This window comes from Acipenser ruthenus, unplaced genomic scaffold, assembly GCF_902713425.1.
Source record: "Acipenser ruthenus unplaced genomic scaffold, fAciRut3.2 maternal haplotype, whole genome shotgun sequence".
Taxonomy (NCBI): Eukaryota; Metazoa; Chordata; class Actinopteri; order Acipenseriformes; family Acipenseridae; genus Acipenser; species Acipenser ruthenus.
The window spans coordinates 32501-45735 of record NW_026708112.1 but is presented as its reverse complement, the minus strand read 5'-3'; the positions used below and the strand labels follow the sequence as shown (position 1 = coordinate 45735).

Here is a 13235-nt window from a genome sequence, read left to right as displayed (position 1 = left end):
GTGGACATGCACCGGGAATTATGGGAAGGGAAAACATGTCAGTGATGTCAAACCAGGCTGCTGGGGGTGTCTGGCTGTTAGGATTCTCCAGAGGAGCTTCTCAAAGGCGGGTAAAGGCAGATTTTAAAAATGATCAGAACGCGACATCAGAGGAAAACAGAAACTACCGGAACGACTGAAACTGTAGAGAGGGCGGAACATGAAAATCACACTGAGTTTGTAAAAATAAAAAAAATATTATGTTCTACCTGTTAGATTATCGTCACTTCCCCAAGAATCAAATTCGAACCTGGAAGAGAAAAATAAATGTTAATGCACCTGCTTTTCTCCCCAATTTAGACCCTGCCTTTACCAGGGGAGACCCTCGGGGACCCCTGCGCTCCCCTGACTGTGACTCCCCCCTGCACCCCACGCGGCCGTGCCTTTACCAGGGGAGACCCTCGGGGACCCCTGCGCTCCCCTGACTGTGACTCCCCCCTGCACCCCACGCGGCCGTGCCTTTACCAGGGGAGACCCTCGGGGACCCCTGCGCTCCCCTGACTGTGACTCCCCCCTGCACCCCACGCGGCCGTGCCTTTACCAGGGGAGACCCTCGGGGACCCCTGCGTTCCCCTGACTGTGACTCCCCCCTGCACCCCACGCGGCCGTGCCTTTACCAGGGGAGACCCTCGGGGACCCCTGCGCTCCCCTGACTGTGTGACTCCCCCCCTGCACCCCACGCGGCCGTGCCTTTACCAGGGGAGACCCTCGGGGACCCCTGGGCTCCCCTGACTGTGCGACTCCCCCCTGCACCCCACGCGGCCGTGCCTTTACCAGGGGAGACCCTCGGGGACCCCTGGGCTCCCCTGACTGTGCGACTCCCCCCTGCACCCCACGCGGCCGTGCCTTTACCAGGGGAGACCCTCGGGGACCCCTGCGCTCCCCTGACTGTGTGACTCCCCCCTGCGCACCACACGGCCATGCCTTTACCAGGGGGAGACCCTCGGGGACCCCTGCGCTCCCGACTGTGTGACTCCCCCCCTGCACCCCACGCGGCCGTGCCTTTACCAGGGGAGACCCTCGGGGACCCCTGCGCTCCCCTGACTGTGTGACTCCCCCCTGCACCCCACGCGGCCGTGCCTTTACCAGGGGAGACCCTCGGGGACCCCTGCGCTCCCCTGACTGTGTGACTCCCCCCTGCGCACCACGCGGTCGTGCCTTTACCAGGGGAGACCCTCGGGGACCCCTGCGCTCCCCTGACTGTGACTCCCCCCTGCGCACCACGCGGCCGTGCCTTTACCAGGGGAGACCCTCGGGGACCCCTGCGCTCTCCTGACTGTGTGACTCCCCCCCTGCACCCCACGCGGCCCTGCCTTTACCAGGGGAGACCCTCGGGGACCCCTGCGCTCCCCTGACTGTGCGACTCCCCCCCTGCACCCCACGCGGCTGTGCCTTTACCAGGGGAGACCCTCGGGGACCCCTGCGCTCCCCTGACTGTGCGACTCCCCCCCTGCACCCCACGCGGCCGTGCCTTTACCAGGGGAGACCCTGAGGTACCCCTGCGCTCCTCTGACTGTGCGACTCCCCCCCTGCGCACCACGCGGCCGTGCCTTTACCAGGGGAGACCCTCGGGGACCCCTGCGGTCCCCTGACTGTGTGACTCCCCCCCTGCACCCCACGCGGCCGTGCCTTTACCAGGGGAGACCCTGAGGTACCCCTGCGCTCCTCTGACTGTGCGACTCCCCCCCTGCGCACCACGCGGCCGTGCCTTTACCAGGGGAGACCCTCGGGGACCCCTGAAAATGTTATTCCCAGACGTATGGATATCCTTACCTTGCCTCGGATAACAGCAGGTCGTGTTCCTGGTTTCTGCGCAGAATTGATCCGGCGCAAGGAGGAAACGGGAATATTGATAATCGGTTGATGTCTTTCTCGCTGTCCTCAGTTTCCTAAAACACATTCAATAAAATCAATTCAGTATCTCTTACCTGGTCTGTAGAATGAACTTGCTGGCTAGGACTACGGCTCCCAGCATGCCTCTGCACCCGCGGAAATGGTGAGGCATGCTGGGAGCTGTAGTTCTTTATGCTGTGGTCTCGTATCACAAGCGATACAGGCCTCTGTTACGATACATCATGTACAGCTGTGGGCAAAAGTTTAGCAGCATCACCCTCTATATAGAATGAACTGATTCAGCTTCATAGAGTCCAATGAAAGCTGCTGAATAATGTTCCCTTGTTAACATATTGAATTCCACCCCCTCTATATAGAATGAACTCCCTCAGCTTCATAGAGTCCAATGAAAGCTGCTGAATAATGTTCCCTTGTTAACATATTGAATTCCACCCCCTCTATATAGAATGAACTCCCTCAGCTTCATAGAGTCCAATGAAAGCTGCTGAATAATGTTCTCTTGTTAACATATTGAATTCCACCCTCTCTATATAGAATGAACTCCCTCAGCTTCATAGAGTCCAATGAAAGCTGCTGAATAATGTTCCCTTGTTAACATATTGAATTCCACACCCAGCGCTTTGTAGTTTTCCAGATACTGAACAGAAAAACTGACATTGAAAAAAAAAAGTGACATTTCAGAAATCTCACATGAAATACGACTGGACTGTGATTAAAGTCTTTTTTTTTGTGATATCATTTTGTAGTTTCTTTTGATTACATCACGATGTTAAATGATAAAAGATCTGAAATTATGTTCTTTTAAATCATGTCACAGTCCTGATATTCTAGGTACAGTAAATCTCCTATAGAATTGTGTTAGAAACGTGTTATTCGTTCTTACTGTTACAGACAGAAACTCCTCTGAATTTGCACAGGATCCTAGACAAACAGAAACACTCGATTTAACACGAGAGAGAGAGAGAGACAGACACCTCCTTAAAATAAACAGCGTGGACAAAATGAACCCTTTCAGGCATTCAAATATTATTATTATTATTATTATTATTATTATTATTATTATTTATTTCTTAGCAGACGCCCTTATCCAGGGCGACTTACAATTCTTACAAGATATCACATTATTTTTACATACAATTCCCCATTTATACAGTTGGGTTTTTACTGGAGCAATCTAGGTAAAGTACCTTGCTCAAGGGTACAGCAGCAGTGTCCCCCACCTGGGATTGAACCCACGACCCTCCAGTCAAGAGTCCAGAGCCCTGACCACTACTCCACACTGCTGCCCTATAATCAATATATATTTTTTATTGAAAATGGGACAGAAAATCCATCGTAAAGAGGCTGTCCTGCATTTGCTATTATAAATATATTCATATCTGAGTTCAGAACTTACCGTCCGAGTATTGGAGTTTTGGAAGAGCCTGAAAACAAAATTTACAAAAATGTAAACACGACCCGACTGCATCATAAGGGTCTCTCAGTGCGTATCTCAGTGTGTCTCTCAGTGTGTCTCTCAGTGTGTGTCTGTGTTTGTATCTCAGTGTCTCTCAGTGTGTCTCTCAGTGTGTGTCTGTGTGTGTCTGTGTTTGTATCTCAGTGTCTCTCAGTGTGTCTCTCAGTGTGTGTCTGTGTGTGTATCTCAGTGTCTCTCAGTGTATCAGTGTGCCTCAATGTGTCTCAATCTGTGTATCAGTGTGTTTCTCAGTATCTCAGTGTGTATCTCAGTGTGTCTCAATGTGTGTGTATCAGTGTGCCTCAGTGTGTCTCAATGTGTCTCAATCTGTGTATCAGTGTGTATCAGTGTGCCTCAGTGTGTCTCTCAGTGTCTCAGTGTGTTTCTCAGTGTGTATCTCAGTGTCTCTCAGTGTGCATCTCAGTGTGTCTCTCAGTGTGTTTCTCAGTGTGTTTCTGTGTTTGTATCTCAGTGTCTCTCAGTGTGTCTCTCAGTGTGTGTATCTCAGTGTCTCTCAGTGTGTCTCTCAGTGTGTGTCTGTGTGTGTATCTCAGTGTCTCTCAGTGTGCATCTCAGTGTGTCTCTCAGTGTGTTTCTCAGTGTGTATCTCAGTTTGCCTCAGTGTGTCTCAGTGTGCCTCAATGTGTCTCAGTGTGTCTCAATCTGTGCATCAGTGTGTCTCTCAGTGTATCAGTGTGCATCTCAGTGTGCATCTCAGTGTGTCTCTCAGTGTGTCTCTCGGTGTGTGTCTCAGTGTGTCTCAGTGTGCCTCAATGTGTCTCAATGTGTCTCAATCTGTGTATCAGTGTTTCTCAGTATCTCAGTGTGTCTCAATGTGTGTGTATCAGTGTGCCTCAGTGTGTCTCAATGTGTCTCAATCTGTGTATCAGTGTGTTTCTCAGTATCTCAGTGTGTATCTCAGTGTGTCTCAATGTGTGTGTATCAGTGTGCCTCAGTGTGTCTCTCAGTGTCTCAGTGTGTATCTCAGTGTGCCTCAGTGTGTATCTCAGTGTATCTCATTGTGTCTCTCAGTGTATCAGTGTGTCTCTCAGTGTGTATCTCAGTGTGTATCTCAGTGTGTCTCTCAGTGTATCAGTGTGTCTCTCAGTGTGTATCTCAGTGTGTATCTCAGTGTATCTCAGTGTGTCCGTCAGTGTATCAGTGTGTCTCTCAGTGTATCTCAGTGTGTATCTCAGTGTGTCTCAGTGTGTATCTCAGTGTGTATCTCAGTGTATCAGTGTGTCTCTCAGTGTGTATCTCAGTGTGTATCTCAGTGTGTCTCAGTGTGTATCTCAGTGTGTGTATCTCAGTGTGTATCTCAGTGTGTATCAGTGTGCCTCAGTGTGCATCTCAGTGTGTCTCTCAGTGTGTATCAGTGTGCCTCAGTGTGCATCTCAGTGTGTCTCTCAGTGTGCCTCAGTGTGCATCTCAGTGTGTGTCTCTCAGTGTGTATCTCAGTGTGTCTCAATGTGTGTGTATCAGTGTGTATCAGTGTGTCTCTCAGTGTGCTGAACTCAGATTGGGATGCTGTCTCTCTCACCTTGCTGCTCCCCCATCTGGTCTCCTCCGGTACTGACAGCCTCTCCTCATAGAGAGAGCAGCACAGCTCACTGCAGGGGCCGTCACACAGGAGAGACAGCGGACTCTGAAACACAGGAGAAAGACAGCGGACTCTGAAACACAGGAGAGACAGCGGACTCTGAAACACAGGAGAGACAGCGGACTCTGAAACACAGGAGAGACAGCGGACTCTGAAACACAGGAGAGACAGCGGACTCTGAAACACAGGGAGAGACAGCGGACTCTGAAACACAGGGAGAGACAGCGGACTCTGAAACACAGGAGAGAGAGCGGACTCTGAAACACAGGAGAGACAGCGGACTCTGAAACACAGGAGAGACAGCGGACTCTGAAACACAGGAGAGAGAGCGGACTCTGAAACACAGGAGAGACAGCGGACTCTGAAACACAGGAGAGAGAGCGGACTCTGAAACACAGGAGAGAGACAGCGGACTCTGAAACACAGGGAGAGACAGCGGACTCTGAAACACAGGGAGAGACAGCGGACTCTGATACACAGGAGAGACAGCGGACTCTGAAACACAGGGAGAGACAGCAGACTCTGAAACACAGGAGAGACAGCGGACTCTGAAACACAGGAGAGACAGCGGACTCTGAAACACAGGAGAGACAGGGGACTCTGAAACACAGGAGAGAGAGCGGACTCTGAAACACAGGAGAGAGAGCGGACTCTGAAACACAGGAGAGAGAGCGGACTCTGAAACACAGGAGAGAGACAGCGGACTCTGAAACACAGGAGAGACAGGGGACTCTGAAACACAGGAGAGAGAGCGGACTCTGAAACACAGGAGAGAGACAGCGGACTCTGAAACACAGGGAGAGACAGCGGACTCTGAAACACAGGAGAGACAGCGGACTCTGATACACAGGAGAGACAGCGGACTCTGAAACACAGGAGAGAGAGCGGACTCTGAAACACAGGAGAGAGACAGCGGACTCTGAAACACAGGGAGAGACAGCGGACTCTGAAACACAGGAGAGACAGCGGACTCTGATACACAGGAGAGACAGCGGACTCTGAAACACAGGGAGAGACAGGGGACTCTGAAACACAGGAGAGACAGCGGACTCTGAAACACAGGAGAGAGAGCGGACTCTGAAACACAGGAGAGACAGCGGACTCTGAAACACAGGGAGAGACAGCGGACTCTGAAACACAGGGAGAGACAGCGGACTCTGAAACACAGGAGAGACAGCGGACTCTGAAACACAGGAGAGAGACAGCGGACTCTGAAACACAGGGAGAGACAGGGGACTCTGAAACACAGGAGAGAGAGCGGACTCTGAAACACAGGAGAGACAGCGGACTCTGAAACACAGGAGAGACAGCGGACTCTGAAACACAGGGAGAGACAGCGGACTCTGAAACACAGGAGAGACAGGGGACTCAAACACAGGGAGAGGGTCACGTGACCACAGGGGACACAGGATTCTTACTTCTGTTGCTATGGCAAAGTGTGAAAGTATGTGTCCCTCAGTGTGTGTGTGTGTGTGTGTGTGCGCGTGTCTCAGTGTGTGTCTCTTAGTGTATGTGTCTCTCTGTGTCCCTCAGTGTGTCTCAGTGTATATCTCAGTATGTCTCTCAGTGTATCTCTCAGTGTGTCAGTGTAGATCTCAGTGTATCTCTCAGTGTATCTCAGTGTACCTCTCAGTGTATCTCTCAGTGTATCTCTCAGTGTATTGCAAAGTGTACCTCTCAGTGTACCTCTCAGTGTATCTCTCAGTGTATCTCTCAGTGTATCGCAAAGTGTACCTCTCAGTGTATCTCTCAGTGTATCTCAGTGTATCTCTCAGTGTATCTCTCAGTGTACCTCTCAGTGTACCTCTCAGTGTATCTCTCAGTGTATCTCAGTGTACCTCTCAGTGTATCTCTCAGTGTATCTCTCAGTGTATTGCAAAGTGTACCTCTCAGTGTACCTCTCAGTGTATCTCTCAGTGTATCTCTCAGTGTATCGCAAAGTGTACCTCTCAGTGTATCTCTCAGTGTATCTCTCAGTGTATCTCTCAGTGTACCTCTCAGTGTACCTCTCAGTGTATCTCTCAGTGTGTCTCAGTGTATCTCTCAGTGTATCTCAGTGTATCTCTCAGTGTACCTCTCAGTGTACCTCTCAGTGTATCTCTCAGTGTGTCTCAGTGTATTTCTCAGTGTATCTCAGTGTATCTCTCAGTGTACCTCTCAATGTATCTGACAGTGTACCTCTCAGTGTATCTCTCAGTGTATCTCAGTGTATCTCTCAGTGTGTATCTCAGTGTATCTCTCAGTGTACCTCTCAGTGTACCTCTCAGTGTATCTCTCAGTGTGTCTCAGTGTATCTCTCAGTGTATCTCAGTGTATCTCTCAGTGTACCTCTCAGTGTATCTCACAGTGTATCTCTCAGTGTATCTCTCAGTGTACCTCTCAGTGTATCTCAGTGTATCTCTCAGTGTATCTCTCAGTGTGTCTCAGTGTATCTCTCAGTGTATCTCAGTGTATCTCTCAGTGTATCTCTCAGTACTCACACAGTCCAGACAGCTCCGTTTCGCTGCACTCTCTGCTCTCAGCAGTTTTCTCTCCAGTTCACCGTTGGCGTCCCGGAGCTCCTCGATGACTTTCCGAAGGTCGTTCTTACCCAGCATGCACTCTGTGTACTGCAGCTGCAACGTGTCCCGACTGCGCAGGGCCTGAGAGAGAGAGAGAGAGAGAGAGAGAGAAGGGGGGGGGGGAGAGAGAGGTCAACCAGACTACACTGAGGAACATGAGAGAGACTTCTAGTGGAAACGTTTGCCATTGAATTTACACTGAAGACGCTGAGAAAGACTTCTAGTGGAAACGTTTGCCATTGAATTTACACTGAAGACGCTGAGAGAGACTTCTAGTGGAAACGTTTGCCATTGAATTTACACTGAAGACGCTGAGAAAGACTTCTAGTGGAAACGTTTGCCATTGAATTTACACAGAAGACGCTGAGAAAGACTTCTAGTGGAAACGTTTACCATTGAATTTACACTGAAGACACTGAGAGAGACTTCTAGTGGAAACGTTTGCCATTGAATTTACACTGAAGACGCTGAGAAAGACTTCTAGTGGAAACGTTTGCCATTGAATTTACACTGAAGACGCTGAGAGAGACTTCTAGTGGAAACGTTTGCCATTGAATTTACACTGAAGACGCTGAGAAAGACTTCTAGTGGAAACGTTTGCCATTGAATTTACACTGAAGACGCTGAGAGAGACTTCTAGTGGAAACGTTTGCCATTGAATTTACACTGAAGACGCTGAGAGAGACTTCTAGTGGAAACGTTTGCCATTGAATTTACACTGAAGACGCTGAGAGAGACTTCTAGTGGAAACGTTTGCCATTGAATTTACACTGAAGACGCTGAGAGAGACTTCTAGTGGAAACGTTTACCATTGAATTTACACTGAAGACACTGAGAGAGACTTCTTGTGGAAACGTTTGTCGCTCCATGCACGAGGCTTCTCCCTGTACCTGGTATGTCTCTCTCTGTATCTCCTGCAGTTGAGTCTGGTAGGAGATGTTTCTCTTCCTCTCAATCGCACAGTCTCTCTGCAGAGCCTGGATCTGAGCTTCGAGTTTCTCAGAGTGAGTGAGGAGCTGGGAGAGGAGAACACAGCACAGCAATTAGGGGTGTATAATAATAATCATAATAATAATAATAATAATAATAATAATAATAATGAACACGTTTTTTGTTGTCACAGTATGCACTGCAGGGTCCAGGTATATTCGCTTGCCTGCAATGCGGGGGGGGGGGGGGGGGGGTTGCTAGGTTACCTTGTCCCGGTGGCTCTCGACTGCCATCAGCTCCCCCTGCAGTCTGTTGATGGTATTGCAGAGGTCGTTCCTGTGCTCCAGAGCCTCTCTATGGTCCTGGTGCAGAATCTCCAGCAGGATCGGATTTCCGGTGCCCCTCTGAGACACACACAAGAGAGGGACACACACACACACTGTTACAGCACTGCACACGCGCACACACACACACACACACACACACACACACACGCATGCACGCACGCACACACACACACACACCAGGGCTGGGAATCAGACTCCTATTGCACAGCAGTGTGATCCAGTCCAGGTTTTACTGCTCCCAGCTTGATCAGCCCCCAGTGTGTCTAGCTAACAAGCTCAGGTGTGTCTGATTATTAAACTCCTAGTGAAACCAGGACTGGATCACACTGCTGTGCAGCAGGAGTCTGATTCCCATCTCTGCATTTGAACTGCAATGTAATATCATAAGACAGACACACATACACACACACAAAGACAGACAGACAGACAGACACAGACAGACAGACACTGACACAGACAGACAGAGAGACAGACCTGTATCGCGCTCTGCAGCTCAGTCAGTTTGTCTTTCAGGTGTCTGTTCTCCTCCAGCAGCTGGGTGACGCTGTCACTCCGGCTCAGCCTATCAGAGTCCAGCCTCAGAGGGGGGGCGGGGCTCACCTCCTCCTCCAATGAGAGAAGCTTGTTCTTGAGCAGGTCCACCTGTCACACACAGAGAGAAACATCCAATGAAGGCACTAGAACCCAAACTAGAGCTGGTCTGCTGGACTCAGTTTAGTTTCAATCACGCTGATGAAGGCACTAGAGCCCCAAACTAGAGCTGGTCTGCTGGACTCAGTTTAGTTTCAGTCACGCTGATGAAGGCACTAGAGCCCCAAACTAGAGCTGGTCTGCTGGACTCAGTTTAGTTTCAATCACGCTGATGAAGGCACTAGAGCCCCAAACTAGAGCTGGTCTGCTGGACTCAGTTTAGTTTCAATCACGCTGATGAAGGCACTAGAGCCCCAAACTAGAGCTGGTCTGCTGGACTCAGTTTAGTTTCAATCACGCTGATGAAGGCACTAGAGCCCCAAACTAGAGCTGGTCTGCTGGACTCAGTTTAGTTTCAATCACGCTGATGAAGGCACTAGAGCCCCAAACTAGAGCTGGTCTGCTGGACTCAGTTTAGTTTCAATCACGCTGATGAAGGCACTAGAGCCCCAAACTAGAGCTGGTCTGCTGGACTCAGTTTAGTTTCAATCACGCTGATGAAGGCACTAGAGCCCCAAACTAGAGCTGGTCTGCTGGACTCAGTTTAGTTTCAATCACGCTGATGAAGGCACTAGAGCCCCAAACTAGAGCTGGTCTGCTGGACTCAGTTTAGTTTCAATCACGCTGATGAAGGCACTAGAGCCCCAAACTAGAGCTGGTCTGCTGGACTCAGTTTAGTTTCAATCACGCTGAGGAATGCACTAGAGCCCCAAACTTCCCCTCTCTCCTCTCCCCTCTCCCCCTCTCTCCTCTCCCCTCTCCCCTCCCCCCCTCTCCCCTCACCTGTAACTGCAGCTCCCTGGCTCTGCTCATGGCCTCCCCCTTCTCCTCCAGGGCCTGGCTGTATTTCAGCGCCAGTGTGTAGTTGTGCTCCTTGGCCCGGCTCAGCTCCAGGGCGCTGGACTCCCAGTCTGCGGTCAGCCTGTCCAGCCGGGACCTCTCCTCCCGGAGCAGCCGGAGCCTCTCCTCGCCGCACCGCCTCTCCTCGTCCACCGCACGGCAGCGTTGAGACAGCCTCCGCTCAGCCAGCCGGCTCTCCTTCAGCTGCTCCCTCAGCTTCTTCACTTCCACCAGCAGAAACTGAGTGAGGCCCTCAGGACCCTCCTCATCTGAGAGAGAGAGAGAGAGAACATGAGGGGCTGGGAGGGAAGCAGTGTGGCTCTAGCGGAGCTGAGGAGGGACTGGGAGGGAAGCAGTGTGGCTCTAGCGGAGCTGAGGAGGGACTGGGAGGGAAGCAGTGTGGCTCTAGCGGAGCTGAGGAGGGACTGGGAGGGAAGCAGTGTGGCTCTAGCGGAGCTGAGGAGGGACTGGTAGGGAAGCAGTGTGGCTCTAGCGGAGCTGAAGAGGGACTGGGAGGGAAGCAGTGTGGCTCTAGCGGAGCTGAGGAGGGACTGGGAGGGAAGCAGTGTGGCCCCTCCCTCTCCCAGTTTGCTCCCAGCTCACCCAGTATGATGGAGCAGCGCTGGGTGGGTTCTCTCCCAGTCAGGTTGGTGTAGAAATCGGGGTGATAGAATTCCAGGGACTCCATGAAGGCGTCATAACCCCGACGTCCTTTCTGACGAAGAATATCAACGAGGCGACCTGCAACACACACACACCACACACACACACACACACACGCACAGAGAGAGACAGAGACAATCAGTGAGATATGACAGACAGACAAAGGTTCTGTATTAATTACCAGACCTCTATGTGCTTTACAATGCTTCCCTGTGCTTTACCAGACCTCTCTGTGCTTTACAATGCTTCCCTATGCTTTACCAGACCTCTCTGTGCTTTACAATGCTTCCCTATGCTTTACCAGACCTCTCTGTGCTTTACAATGCTTCCCTATGCTTTACCAGACCTCTCTGTGCTTTACAATGCTTCCCTATGCTTTACCAGACCTCTCTGTGCTTTACAATGCTTCCCTATGCTTTACCAGACCTCTCTGTGCTTCACAATGCTTCCCTATGCTTTACCAGACCTCTCTGTGCTTTACAATGCTTCCCTATGCTTTTCCAGACCTCTCTGTGCTTTACAATGCTTCCCTATGCTTTACCAGACCTCTCTGTGCTTCACAATGCTTCCCTATGCTTTACCACACCTCTCTGTGCTTCACAATGCTTCCCTATGCTTTTCCAGACCTCTCTGTGCTTTACAATGCTTCCCTATGCTTTACCAGACCTCTCTGTGCTTCACAATGCTTCCCTATGCTTTACCACACCTCTCTGTGCTTTACAATGCTTCCCTATGCTTTACCACACCTCTCTGTGCTTCACAATGCTTCCCTATGGGTCTCTCACCAGCCCTGTTGATTCGGAGAGGCAGCTGCAGGGAGTTCAGCACCTCCTCCTCATCCTGCTCGTCGATCGCTTTGCACTGTCTCAGGTAAGGGGTCAGCTTGGCCGGATTCAGGATCCGGGTCAGTTTGTGCCGGACGCTGTCCACCTTCTCCCAGAGCTCGTCCTCCTTCTCAGAGTCCGAGGGGGGGTCGCCGAAGCCCCCCTGCATCCCCGAAGTCAAATCTGAGAGGAGAGGAGGGGAGGGTTAACAATTATCTACAGTGGGCAGCAGTGTGGAGTAGTGGTTAAGGCTCTGGACTCTTGACCGGAGGGTCGTGGGTTCAATCCCAGGTGGGGGACACTGCTGCTGTACCCTTGAGCAAGGTACTTTACCTAGATTGCTCCAGTAAAAACCCAACTGTATAAATGGGTAATTGTATGTAAAAAATAATGTGATATCTTGTAACAATTGTAAGTCGCCCTGGATAAGGGCGTCTGCTAAGAAATAAATAATAATAATAATAATATTACACTGAGGGGCAATGATAGCACAAGTATAGGGCAGCTACAATGGGGTGAGGCTGGTAGAATGGGACCACAGTGTGCTAACTATACCCTCAATGATCTTCAATGGCAGACAGACAGACAGCGGCACTGCAATGGCTCTGTATTACACTGAGGGGCAATGGTAGCACAAGTATAGGGCAGCTACAATGGGGTGAGGCTGGTAGAATGGGACCACAGTGTGCTCACTATACCCTCAATGATCTTCAATGGCAGACAGACAGACAGCGGCACTGCAATGGCTCTGTATTACACTGAGGGGCAATGGTAGCACAAGTATAGGGCAGCTACAATGGGGTGAGGCTGGTAGAATGGGACCACAGTGTGCTAACTATACCCTCAATGATCTTCAATGGCAGACAGACAGACAGCGGCACTGCAATGGCTCTGTATTACACTGAGGGGCAATGGTAGCACAAGTATAGGGCAGCTACAATGGGGCTGGTAGAATGGGACCAGAGGTTCAGAATTAGGTGTCTGGCAGTCAGTGTTGTCTTTGGTTGTTAATATGTTACTATTAAATAACTCGTTGATGTCTCATCATCATGGCGTGCTCACAGCTGTGATTCACTGAGTGTTTTTTTTTCCTATTTAAGGTATTTATGTTTGGGTTTTTTTTTTACAAATAGTTCTCTCGACTTCCCAGCGACAGACGCGGGTATCAACGAGTCTCGACACGGATAAAAACACAAACAGAAATGCCGGATTGCATCGCCGCCGGCGGTTACAGAAAATAAAACCAACCGCTTGGCTCAGACTCATCATTTTTCGAAGTCACTCGACCGAAACATACAAATAAGAGCTTTGACGAGAAACCTTTCTTTCTTATTTATTTATTTATTTATTTATTTTAAAGTAATTTGAAGTAAACAGCTTGTTTACTTTGAAACGCGCGAGACCACAGGAAGCTTTTCAGGCGACTATCTC

The 13235-nt window shown here is 50.4% G+C and overlaps 1 protein-coding gene across 2 annotated transcripts in view; it reads right to left on the bottom strand.

Annotated features, from left to right (window-relative positions):
* The window catches only part of LOC131729634 (caspase recruitment domain-containing protein 10-like), a 32135-nt gene that overhangs the window by 11198 nt on the left and 7702 nt on the right, over window positions 1-13235 (bottom strand). For both annotated transcript variants that reach the window (XR_009323581.1, XM_059019845.1), the window contains exons 2-13: window positions 11766-11987; window positions 10921-11058; window positions 10261-10586; window positions 9262-9429; window positions 8707-8844; window positions 8401-8526; window positions 7430-7591; window positions 4890-4994; window positions 3290-3317; window positions 2777-2814; window positions 1813-1928; window positions 249-289 (exon numbers count right to left, since the gene is read on the bottom strand). Coding sequence is in view for 1 of the 2 variants with exons in the window: in XM_059019845.1 (XP_058875828.1) it covers window positions 249-289; window positions 1813-1928; window positions 2777-2814; window positions 3290-3317; window positions 4890-4994; window positions 7430-7591; window positions 8401-8526; window positions 8707-8844; window positions 9262-9429; window positions 10261-10586; window positions 10921-11058; window positions 11766-11987 (1608 nt within the window). In the remaining variant the exon portion in view is untranslated. The remainder of the gene's footprint in view (window positions 1-248; window positions 290-1812; window positions 1929-2776; window positions 2815-3289; window positions 3318-4889; window positions 4995-7429; window positions 7592-8400; window positions 8527-8706; window positions 8845-9261; window positions 9430-10260; window positions 10587-10920; window positions 11059-11765; window positions 11988-13235) is intronic.